The sequence below is a fragment of the Octodon degus genome, unplaced genomic scaffold, assembly GCF_000260255.1.
Source record: "Octodon degus isolate 3935 unplaced genomic scaffold, OctDeg1.0 scaffold00091, whole genome shotgun sequence".
NCBI classification, from domain to species: Eukaryota; Metazoa; Chordata; class Mammalia; order Rodentia; family Octodontidae; genus Octodon; species Octodon degus.
The window spans coordinates 12,022,937-12,036,073 of record NW_004524667.1 but is presented as its reverse complement, the minus strand read 5'-3'; the positions used below and the strand labels follow the sequence as shown (position 1 = coordinate 12,036,073).

Sequence of the window (13,137 nt, the reverse complement as noted above, 5' to 3'; positions counted from 1 at the left end):
TTGCCAAGCTTGTTCTAAGTAGGTGCTTTAGACCACTGAGCCATCTCTCCAGCCCCAACAAAAGCCCTCTTCCTACCGCAGCTTTCACTGTAGATGCTGAGCTGAGGTCCTATTGCTCTCACAAATCATCATTACGATCCCGGCTACAGGACTGCCATGAACACATCTGTTTTTCTCATATCGTCCCATTTTATACTTTGAAGGAGAGGAGGTGGTTCAGTCTAACCCTTTGAAAAAATGTTCCATCACTTATCACGGAGGTGATGTTCCAGACACCCCCGTGATAAGTAAAAAATCAGTGAAGTAGTGACGTTACATTTATAAACCTTTCCCCCACTTTTAAAGACACTTCTAATGTTTTTAGACATTTTTTTTTTTTTTTTTTTTTTGGTGGAACCGGGGATTGAACTCAGACCCTTGCGCTTTCCAGGCAAGTGCTTATTCTACTGAGCCATCTCTCCATCCCCTCTTAGCCATTTTCTAAACTCATAAAACAATGTACTTTTAGCAACCTACATATACTGTATGGTACAGTATGTATTCATCTGCTAAAGAAATACATAGCATAAGCAGTATATTTTATTTCAATTTAATATTCTTTTAATACATTAGAATTAACATTTTAATATATTTTTGTATATTTAAGTTTTTTAGACAGAACTCATTAAAATCATAAATACTATTCATATAGTGCACTGAGACAGCGATTAAGACTGGGCGTTGCAGCATGCCTGTAATCCCAGCACTTGGGATGCTGAAAAACAGGAAGGATCACTATAAGTCCAACCTGTGTGGTGAGACCCTGTGGACCCTGTACTAAATACATAAAAACTACTATGCATATACATACATATATAGTAGTGTACACCACCACAAAATCCTTCAATATAGTGAAAATTTGCAATAAATTATTTGGATTAATATTTCTTGAAAATCTGTGAAACAGTGAATCTGCTTAGGTAGAGCCATGAAATAGCGAGGGACCACTACAGTCTATTTTGAAATCTCTGGAACACAATCTTCATCTTTTCTGTAATGTTCCTTTCTATCTTTTTCTACAGAAAGTTAAGCGCCTATTCCCTTCTTACAGATCTCCGTACATCTAACAAATTCATGTCTTTTTCAAGGATTATAAAATCTTGTATAAGTGTATTTCTAAATCTGGTATGGGAAGAACTACTACAGCTGTTCACTGTCCGTCCACATTAGAAGCATCTAGCACAGTGCTAGAGGAAAGGCTTTCCATTTAAAGAGTTGGAGCTATGAGTTTCATTTCTCAAACTCAAGACCACAATGCCGCATAACCTTTTAGAATCTGCATTTAATATGAATGGGAAATAATTGTGTCTCTTAAGGTATGAGAAGCAAATAATATATGAAATGTACAGACATGTCTCTAACACACAGTGGCTGCTGATACACGAGAGGTATTCTGCAGGTCATCTGCTTGTCATGTGTAAGCATAATCATGACTACAACTGACAACTTTGTAACCTTTAAAATATTTTTTAGAAATCATTGAAAAGTTTATTGTTAAAAATGTATTGGTAGAGTGCAGGGACTTTCATGAAACCATTACTAACAGAGCTGATAAGGGCTTAGTAGTGGATGGGCAGTGACAAATGAAAAAAACTATGGGGAAAGTCATGTGCAGCATTCAATACAGTGATTAAATCTTTTACAATCTTAAACTTCATTTTTACATCATTGTGTCTGTATTAGTTATGGTTGCAACTTGAATTTTTCCAAGTTAAACATATTAAAGTATGTTTTAGAAAAAATGTTCCTATACAATCTATATAAGATTTGAAATTTTTAATTCATCTGTCATTATTTTTGACTATCTCTGTTATTAACTGCCTATTTTTTGATATGTGATCATGAAATTTTGGTTTATTCATAATTGGCTTCCCAAAAACTATTTGTGTCCCTCTTTTCTTTTTTTCCTTTTGCATTATTCAACTCTCTTGCTTTCCCTGATCCTTGCATATAATTTACCTCCCATTTCTCTGCTCTTAGACACCTACTCATTTACTTTCTAAAAATATTTCAAATATTCATTGCCTTGTCAATGTTTTATAATTACAATCACTTCATGTATTTCAGACTTCCTTCTTTATACATTCATCTCTCATTTTCTTCAACTTTTCTCTGAACTATAGTACTTCTAAATAACAAAAAGGTTCTTTTGGATGTGAAAATTGAAAATGTAAAGTAAAAGCTAAATAATGAAATAAATAGGTTGGCTTTATAGCCTTTTAGTATTAAGTATGTTCTTCATACTAGTTTCAATAAACCCAACTTACAAGACTTACATTGATTTTGCTTATCTTAAAACAATTTCTAAATCAAAGCTGAAAATAAGACTCCAAAGCGTAATTGATTTTAATATGTTTATAGGAAATGAATAAATTTACCAGCAGAAAAAGTAACACTTTACAGATTTTTAGCCTCAAAGGATAATACATTGTTCATAGAAACCTATCACCACTATAGGTACCATAATATGGCAATATTTATACACAAGGCCACTTACCATTATGAAAATCAGAGGCAGTGGCAATAGTAATGCAATACATTAGTTTGTCTTTGTTAGACATTCTGCTATTATACTTCCTGGCCTGCAGGAGTATTTGCCAGGATACAAAACAAAATGTGTGACCTCAGTTTTAACAATACATGAAAGCTCTGGCTGCTTGTCCTCAACCCAATATTTACTATGTGATCACTAACAGTGTCCTCACATTCCATTCCCAAGAAATCAAACATTTAAAAAGTTTTGTTTGGATATCAAAAGATTATTTTTATACAAAATAACAAATGGGAATATCAAGATTTAATATTCTATAGACCTAAACTTAGAGGAAAACAATTGTGCAAGTATTTAGTGAAGAACAACTTGAGATTTAGACTAGGGAACAACAGAGCTTTGGACAAGGGAAAATATGATAAAATTATTTTTTTTTCAGTTTTAGAGTTCATCATTTTAAAACATACCAGATAATTTTTGAAGGCCATTCATATTCATTATTTAGATTCATTTTATTAGTGGCATATACAAAGCACCATGTAATAAAACATATGAAATGTAGAACAATCATGACTATGTAATTAACTGTAGAAATAACTGCTAAGAAAATATAGCAATATTTAACACAGGATTTCTAAAACCATTACATATTCATTAGTTTTCCCAAAGCTAATGTCCCATGTTTCATTTTATAGACTTTGTCTATCATGATTTATATGCATTTGGCACAGGGAGGAGGCTGAAAATAGTTTCTATCTTCTGTACAGTAATGTTACAGTTTTATACAAACTTCAGAACTCTGGCATCTGGAATGGTCTTTGTGATTCCCTTCCAAGTGTTCCATTTCATACAACAGCAAATACTCTAAATGCCTTTCCTCCTGGAGGATTCTGTAAACTGCAAAAAATACCAAAAAAAGTTGATGTCACTTTCACATATAATCCTTTTAATAAATTGTAATGTCTTATGGCAGTCAAGAAAGGAGCTCGATGACTGTAGATGATCAATGCAATTGGGCTACTATAATATATAGTTATTGAAAAGCTCAAGGATGATGTAATTCTTTAAGCTTTGATTGTATGTTGAACTAGCTTACTAATAAATTCAAGAGTATAGGAAAAATAGGAGTCACTATAGAATTTAACATATTCTAGAGATAACAGATTCTAGAGGATGCCTTCACACATTACTTTTCATTTTAATAAAGCAGAATTAGTCAGCTGTTATTGCATCTAATTGGTGACGCTGAGATTCAGGTTTACATGTGATTTGGATAGTTAAAAGTTAATTTGAATTTAAAAAGTAGTTGATATCTGAGAAATGCTATAGGAAATGTTTATTGTCTTTTCCTAAGTCTGACAAAATTTAAATTACATTGCTGTCATACAGATTCATGCTTTTCAACATTTATAGCTGCAAGAAAAAATGTTATTGAGGAAATTTAATGGTCAAATATGAAAGGACATACTACCTTCTTCACTAAAATGGAAAAATGCACACATATCAAGCACTATTTCATTCTTAGTAGCACTTTTAAAGCTAAAATCAGAAGTAATTATACATTAATTTTCCCAAAGCTTATACATTTTAATTTCTATTATTTTGTATTTGACAACATCAGTCAAGTTATATTTAATCTCTAAAAGTTAAAGCAGGCTAATAATAGCTTAACCATTATTTAATTTCATCAACTGCACAAGCTTTTGAAGTTTATACATTTTTGTATAAAGTTAATTTTCTTAATAATTAAAAAAAAAAAACACTTAGGGCTGGCCAAATAACTCAGCAGATTAAAGCTCCTGCAAGCAGATGCAAGGGCCTGGGGCTTGATGCCCGGGCCTGCCATGCTGGCCCTGCCCCTGAGGCTCACTGAGATGGCAATTTAGACTGGGCATAGTGGCACGTGCCTGTAATCTCAGCTTTTGGGAGACTGAAAACAGGAGAATCACTATGAGCCTGATGTAGTAGTGAGACCCTGAACACCCTGTAGACCCTTCCCTAAAGTACAAAAAATTAAAAAAAAAAAAACACTTAAAAACCAACACAGTGAATGCTAAGACAAAGTACAGTTCCTCTTACACATTTATTCAAAGGACATAATTGTAGAGTGAAAACTAGATAAGGTCCTCACAATATGCACATACAACACACAACACATGAACCAGGTTTCTCAAAAAAGCAGATGGCCAATCTAAAGCTATTTGGATTTATTTATACTTACAGACTAAGAGACCTAGAAGGTGCAGGTATTTGGTGTTTCTTAATTGTTCAAAGTAATATACTAGAAAAATGTGTATCATTAAGCTCATAGACCTAGTGCTGAACTGGATCTTCAATATTAAGTTATATAACATTAGGCACACCAATTATTTAATCAATTTAACTCTCAGCTAATACAGATACAAATTACAATTTACAGAATCAAAAGTACAGAACTGTTAGTAGAGCTGAGCTAATAGGTAAGAGTACACTAGAATCTTCTGTTTGAACTGTTCATAGTATCTACGAAAAATAATTGTTTTCAGATTTATGAGGATGTTGGCTATCATTTTGTAGTTTTAAAATAAATGGAAGAAGTATGAGAGGTAATTTAACTCTTACCACTCTGTATAGATTACAAAAGAGCCTATGGGATTCTATAACTGGAGATTCTACTTTCTATCACATACCCTCACAGCAGGCCTGGAGCTAGGTTAGAGGGAAGCTGCCTTCTCAGCAATGGTTTGTGCTGTAAGCTTATCTGAAAATAGATGACAACTGTAGCTCTCTCTCTTTAGGAAGATGACACATAATAGTTCAGGTGGATAACCTGCATGGCATATCCCTTGTTGCTCTTTACATAAATCTGCATACTATATGTGGGGATCTTTCATTGGCAATTTTGAAGAATTCAGCAAATATATCTAAGAAGGATTCTTTCCTGTGTCTATACGTATAAATCAGACCCATTATTATTTCCATACATGTCAATAACTTAAGAAGTCATTAAAGACTCATTTCTTACAATGGTTACTAATACTTGATAAGGTGAGTCACATAAACTATCTCAAATTATTAAAATATGTAACATTTACTTGGTTAAATAGCATGAGATAACCTAAAAGGTTTCACTTATATCACACTAGGAATCCAACTTTTAGTCAAAGAGAATTTGGATTTAGCGAAAATCAAACTCATTGTGTGTGTCAAATACTTTGTCAGATCACTAGATTAGAGAAAGACCCAGTGCCTTGCTGACCTAGAAGAATGAAATAAATATAAAAACAATAATCTAGAAAATCCAAAAGAGGATCAAAGAAATCTCCTAATTATAAGATCAATTAACAAAAGACTGGTTCTGATTCATAATCTACTTTTTATGTTGAACTTTGCAAGCCCGCAGGAGACAGGCCCCTCTGGTACTGCAGCGTCTGTCATCTCAGGCATCTGGCTACAACATAAGCAGGCAAAAGAAATGCACTAGTTTAACGTGCAGCCTCCAACCCAGCCTAAAATGGATCCATCGTAAAACAACCATAAACAATAAGATAGATGGCACATCAGAAATACATATCATTAGCTTTATTATTATTTGTTTATTTTTATGAGCAGAATATATTTACTGGGGGAGAGAAAGCTCCTGTCAGAGGAGGGACAGGAGGGGTCCCCAAGCAGGTAGTCCCCAGTTAGCTTTGTTTTTACCTTTCTGAAAAGATCCCATTCTGAAAAGAAGCAGTGTAAGTCTTCCTCTTGTCCACAGGCATAATATCCACATAACCGCCATGATTTCGAATGACCCCAGCATGGACTGCTGCCCTACAGATACTGGACAGCTGAAGGAACAAGCAATGGATCCACTGTTACTAGGAAATATCCCCTGAACTTAACCCAATCTACTCTTCTATGTGGCTGAATGCCCTGTCTTCTCTCTGGCTAGTGAGCAGCTGCTGGACAATATTGTGCACATCAAGGAATCTTTCAGAAGTCACAAAGTCAAAGCCAATTCTGAGCGAGTCTGAAGGCAAATTCTGTGGATGGCTTCCAAAGCAAGATTCCTGTCCATTTTATCTAGCCAGCGTTCACCCACCCAAACAGTAAGCTTTACTAGTTAAAGCAATAAAGAGAAAATTAGCTCCTATTAACTCTGTAAGAGCCTGTCATTCTAATTTTTGCCTTTGCTACTGTACATTGAATCAGTCTAACCAAATATAGGCTGGTTGATTTGTTCATCTGAGTTCATTTTTATTCAGTTATGTTGTTTTGAATAATATGCAACTTAACCATAGTTCTATATATAATAGCCCATTTGCGAAAATATTGGTATATATGAAGAGGTAGGTTTTTACTGTTAAATCATATAATGTATGTACAGATATTTGCCTGAAAGAATAACCCCAAGAAGAAAAATATAAAGAATAATCCTCTCTTCCACCTAGAGTTGCAAAGCTTATCACCCAGGTTTGAAAGTTCTGACACAAATGCTAGGAAGAGTCTATGTTTATATTAAATCAGCCATACAAGCTTAATTGGACACAAGCTGAATTAGATATGGTTTCTATGGAGGAGAAATTATTTCAAGCACTTTCAAATTTTTAAAACTACTGGCTTCTAAAATAATTTCTTTCAGAACATGAAACTATTGCCTACTTTTTAATGTGGGCTTTACTCCAAATGCTCTACCAAAGTATGGATAGCTGAGTTTAGCCTGAGAAAATCCCACAACAGGAAATACTTCAAATGTTTCAGTACACAGCACTCCACCTCGCAGCCCCACCAGTCTTCCACAGTGCTTCTGGTGTCTTTCTATCTCTGCGCACATGCAGTGATTTAATGTGTTTTTATAAGTTCATTTAAGCTTGTGTATCTTACATGACCTTGCTTTATCACTGTGCTCTGAACTCTGAGGCATCCGTCAGTATTTATTAGTTCAGCGGGTCTGGAGACCAAGATGTTTAATCCTTCTCATGCTTTTGCTATATCACAAAATATCATATATCTAAAGTCTGTGTTCTTCCTCTGACATGGCATTCTATGCATCAACTCATACCTGACACTAAATTTATAACTAAATCAAATGCACAGTGGAATTAAAATAATTCTGTGTACATTTCAGCATTTACCCTCTTCTATTAAAAGGGAAGCATCAGCATTTCCCTCCCCCAGCCAACAAAAGTGCTTAGATAGACCATTCGTTGAATCCAACTACTTACTAAGTTTTGAGACTTTTTCTTACAGTTATGTAGCCAGCAGGCATCCCTACTGAGTTCAAAGTTCAGAACTTTTTTTTATCATACTAATGTTCTCAAATAATTATATATATTTTTGAAGATAAAATCCTACTTTGTTTACCTACAAACACAGTAGTAATTTTTTAGTGATACAGAACTTAAGAACGTATAATGAACTAAAAATAAAAGTTCAAAGCAGTAGAATGTATAAATTCTAACTTAATGGGAGGAAAAGAAGAAAATCAGAGAAGTTATTTCACTCTAAACTTTTTATGTCAACCTTATTTGAAGAGATAATGAATTACGTAGAAGATGGCAATTAATGGTTTAATCTCTTGCTCTGCCCTAACCATGTGATAATAATCTTTGTCTTCAATTTACTCTTCAAAGGACCTACATAATACATATTACTTACCTATTTCATTTAGATAAGAAGGTAAAATGCACTCAGAATACAGATTCTAACCAAACCATAACTTCAGTGAGTTGACTTGAAGTTGCAAGTATATAGGGTATTCTGAAAGACCTTTTTTAAAATCAGAAATCACTAAAATTAAAAGTTCTTGTGCTTAAAAGGAAAACACAGAGAGAGTGATTTCTTTGGAAACAAGGTGTGCCCGTTCCTAAAAATTTCTTAATTTATTCTTTTCAACAAATATTTGTGTGTAAAGCACTTATTTAGTGTATGATGTCATTCACTGTGTGCTCTAAATTCTGTTAAGGCAAGAACAAGCTCAGGGCATTAATGGCTTACCAGCCATCAAATTAAGTGATGAAAGAATGAATGAACTGTCCATCTGCTGCCTTCAAAGAACTTACAAACTAATAAAAGACAGAAGGTGGTAGCAATCAGACTGCTTCATAAAACAGTCTAAATGCTAAAAGGAGAAAAAAACATTAAGAATTGAAAGAAGAATGACTTCACATTTAGGGTAGAAAAGCTGGTAATATGACTCATGGAGAAAACGATAATAATTTAGGATGTAAAGATAAAGCCATAATTTTAACTGAAAAATTTTAGAAAGCATACATATCAGATAAAAGAATACAAGCACAAATGCAAAACCAAGGTGCCTGCCATACATTTAAGCTTCAGACAAAGATAACACAGGATTGCAACATGAAAACAACAGAATAAGAGAACAATTTCAAAGATGAAGCTGAATTGGAAAAAATACCTTAGACCTAGATGAACTTGGTGAGAGATATAAGGTGGGAGTGTGCTTATCTCAGGCCTCTTTAAATAAATTCCTGATGTATTCAACTGAATATGTGCACCAAGAAGATAGGACCTGTTTCTGTGGCTCTGTTTTCGAAATCCGTAATGGTTCCTAAACACACTTTCAGTCCTCATCCGCGTGTTTCAAGACTGCACTCTCTTCTCACAGATAATTTGGCTGCTGCCCCTTCTAGCTTCAACTCTTAGCAGCTCAGAGACAACCAAGGCTATTTGTTATCCCTCAGGAAGCACATTTACCGACCCCCAGGGTCTTGCAGATGGCTTGTGCCCCACCCAGAACGTGTTCCCTGCTCCTCTTACCAGCAGTGCTTAAAAGTGACTGACTCAGAGTCCACTCACCCCTACGGAAGCCATCGCAGGTAAGGCTTCTCACCCAATCTCATGGGAGGAATAGATTTCAACATGCCTGAAACTAGTTCCCTTTTGCATGATGCATGATTAAAATTCATATGACTGCCTCATTTTTTAAATGTCATATGAAAGGCATACGGATATTATAACTCTCTTCAAAGTAGACTCAACTGTTTATTTTAAAGGATGATCTATTTTGATATTATACTAGATTCTGAGTGTCCCTTGGCAATGAAATATTATTTTATAATTTGATGAAATACTAATCATGTAGGTCAGACTTCAGAAGCTGAAAAACAAAGGGAAAGCTTTTAAAGGCAAAAATGTATTTTTCTTTCCAAGAATGCTTTAGACTATTCAAGTGTCTGACCTAAGATATGGAGGTGATATTAAGAAAAATTTAGTCAAAATACATGATGGTATATTCATAGTTTAACAGTGCAAGTCTGAGTACATGAGTATCTCTATACAAGCTATTCCCTTCCTTTGCATATAAGGGCAAATATATATACATATATGTATATATATTTGCATATACATATATATGTATATATATTTGCATATATATGTTTATAGATACATGAATACTGAGAGTTGTAGCAATTCGGATACTTACATCAGAATAAACTCGAGATCCAATTACACGAGCATAATGTGGATTCGCTTGCATACAGTTACGAGGACAATAAACTCTGAAGAAAAAACATAAAGTAAGCCGGTTCCTTCACTCTTTCTTACTAATGAAGCAATAAGTGTTCAAATATATAACTCAATTCGACCTCAAAAGCCCCATTCAGCCTTTTCTCCCTCAAAATGGACCAACTACATAAGGAATGCAGTTGTATAATTGTTTCTTTTTATCTACTTCCAGGTTTTAGCATTAATGTGATTTAAAAAAATTTTCATCAGGAAGCCTTCTAACTTGGAGCTTCAAAGGACAAAAAAGTCATGAATCATCTTGTTAGATCTGAGATTTCGTACTCAATATGTCTATAAAACTTAGAAAGCAGATGACTTGGGCCACCTCTGCTGCTCCCTCCTGAGGTCTCCTCATTTCCCTAAGTTCACATTTTGTTGCCTAATCCAGCTCGTGGCCAATAGAAGGTGAAGTGCGCGCTTCTTATAGGAGCGCCACAGTCTGTGTCACCTTGAGAACAACCAAGTTCGATCTTCAAGTGAAACACCGCTTTCCTATAAAAGTGTACGTTTAATGAAGCTTTTCCAAAGTAAATAAAACTTGCCATATAAATTAGGCTCCTTAAATATATTAGCAAATATAGTTTTTCAAACCACAATTATATCTCTGACTCTCATTCCTGGCTTTTGGAAGAAGAGTGGATACTAATGTGAATAAAGTACCGTGGAGAGCTTTAACATTGTACATGTGAGGACATACTTCACTTTGCCTGTGTACTTATTACAGCTTATGGCCCTAATGCCTTGCCCAGTTTTCAGTTTAGCTTTCCCAAGAGAAAACCTTTTCAAAATTATTTTATAGTAGACAAACTCTATTTTAATTCTTTTTAAAAGTGCATACAAAAATGAAATAAGTAGGGCCAGGGAGATGGTTCAGTGGAATAAGCACTATCCTAGCAAGCACAAGAGCCTGAGTTCAATCCCTGGTTCTGACAAAAAAAAAAAAAAATGAAATAAGTGTTGATTGAGATGGGCAATTTTTAAATCAGTTTCTTCATAAATGTCAATTCGATTAAGAATTGGATAAAAATTAATCAATTATGCCTTGGGCTGGGTCTGATAGCCCATGCCTGTAATCCCAGCACTCAGAAGGCTAAGGCAAAAGAATCTTCATGGGTTGGAGGTCAGCCTGGGCTACACAGTGTGTTCAAGACCAGCTTGAATGTACAGCAAGACCCTGTCTCAAAAAGAAACCCCAAGAAAAAAATACTAATCATGTCACTTTTTAGTTTCTATTTGAAGAACTAGCTACAGAAACTATGGAATGAAAACTTTTATCCATCCAAAATTCCTATGTTGAAGTCCCAACCCCAATATGACTACTTTTGGAGACAAATCTCTTATGGAGGTAACTAAGGTCAGATGTCATGATAGAGTAGAGCCCTTACCCAGCATTACTCAGTAAGATTAGTGTTCTTATAAGAAGAGATACAAAGGGGCATTCCTTCCTCCTGCCCCTGTGTGAGGACACAGAAATAAGGTGGCTTCCCACACACCGTGGAGAGAGTCCTCATAGGATCCATACTAGCTGGCACCTTTACCTCGGACTTCCCCTCTCCTACAACTGTAAGAAATCATTTGTACTGTTGATGCCAACCAAGAAGACTAAGCTAGATCTCTTTGTAGCCCATATGAATACACAGCTGGGAGGCACAAGCTCTGCTACTGGTGAAGAGCAGAAAACACTTTTGGATTTGGAGAAGGTGCAGCAGAAATGTGTGGAGGGCATGTAGTTTATGATATCCCACTACTTCTTCTTGATTGACAGCTCGAGATCATATACAGCTCTGAATGCTGGAAGTAACTGAATCTCAGGTAAAGGCAGATACCACAAGCACAAAGCTGAGAGAAAGAGAGAGGGAGAGAGAGAGAGAGAGAGAGAGAGAGAGAGAGAGAGAGAGAGAGAGGAGAGTGTATACATGGACTCTACTAAAAATTTGCACATCAAAAAAGGAAAAACTTGTATAAATATTTTAATGTTAAATTTATCAGGACATCGTGAGATTAATACAAGTCACTTCCAGCCTCTACAATTACAAGAGGGTCTCAAACTGGCGAGGGAAAACTGTGAAATGTGCATTTGTTTTTTATTAATTTTTTAAGTGAGAAAATTTAGAAGATAGTACCTTGGACAATGTGAGGCAGGCTTATGAAATGGACAGAGCTGTTCCACAGTAGTTTCACAAGTTACAGCCTGAACTGAAATATGAAAGCAAAACTCAGTAAGTGAATCTTTATAAGCAAAAATGTGCTGCACAGTAGTAAAAAAAATATGATTTACAAAGTACTAACCTGTTACTTTAGAGACTGTGAAGGAATTGGCAGACTGATATTTGCTGAAGATAAAAAAATTAGGTATGTTAATCATTAGCTTATGGGCACTATAATCACAACAATTCCTGGTATTTTTCAGATATACATTTTATCCAAATATTAAATACTCATGAAATAATTGTCATAAATATTAAAATAGCTATATAAGAGTGTGGTATCTATTTGTTTCTAAGTCTTTATTATCTTCACTTATGAACCAAATCAATATCACCCTTAACGTGAGAATATAGTCTTTTTTATTAGCAATCTCAATATTTATAAAAAACCAAGGCACATGTCTTCATATTTGATTCTTCTCAAAATTAAAAATATTAATTACCTATCTCTGGAGAACCAACCTACTTAATCCTTCATGATAGTAAATAAAAGGCATTCTTGTAAAAGACTATAAAATAGTAAATATCTTTGAAGGAGTATGCATTAAGGTTTTTTTTTTTGGTTCACCCTAGAGCCTAGAAAAATGTTTACAGCAAATGAATGAAACTTTCTTCAGTATATTTCATTATTAAAAATAGTAATATGAGATTAAGAATACCATTATTATCAAAATTCTAATTAGTTCATATATATTTTAATTTTGAAGAAAATATCTATTGCAAAAGGGAAGGTTTATTTGTTGGTGTTATTTTATCATAGTACACTCTCTGAATACATTATGTCAAGACTGATGTGAAAATCTCAAAATCTTTCATTTCTCTCCTTTTCAAATTCAATGGTTAGTACTCATCATATGTAATGTAACCACCTCAAATATCATTGGTTTGAAGCACAAATACATA

At 34.5% G+C, this 13,137-nt stretch overlaps 1 protein-coding gene across 1 annotated transcript in view; it reads right to left on the bottom strand.

Annotated features, from left to right (window-relative positions):
* Positions 1-2,401: 2,401 nt before the first annotated feature.
* Positions 2,402-13,137, bottom strand: part of Crispld1 (cysteine rich secretory protein LCCL domain containing 1) — a 44,126-nt gene continuing 33,390 nt past the window's right edge. The window contains exons 8-12 of the mRNA XM_023722394.1: positions 12,317-12,360; positions 12,151-12,223; positions 9,945-10,020; positions 6,212-6,342; positions 2,402-3,427 (exon numbers count right to left, since the gene is read on the bottom strand). Of these exons, the coding sequence (XP_023578162.1) occupies positions 3,376-3,427; positions 6,212-6,342; positions 9,945-10,020; positions 12,151-12,223; positions 12,317-12,360 (376 nt within the window). The 3' untranslated portion in view covers positions 2,402-3,375. The remainder of the gene's footprint in view (positions 3,428-6,211; positions 6,343-9,944; positions 10,021-12,150; positions 12,224-12,316; positions 12,361-13,137) is intronic.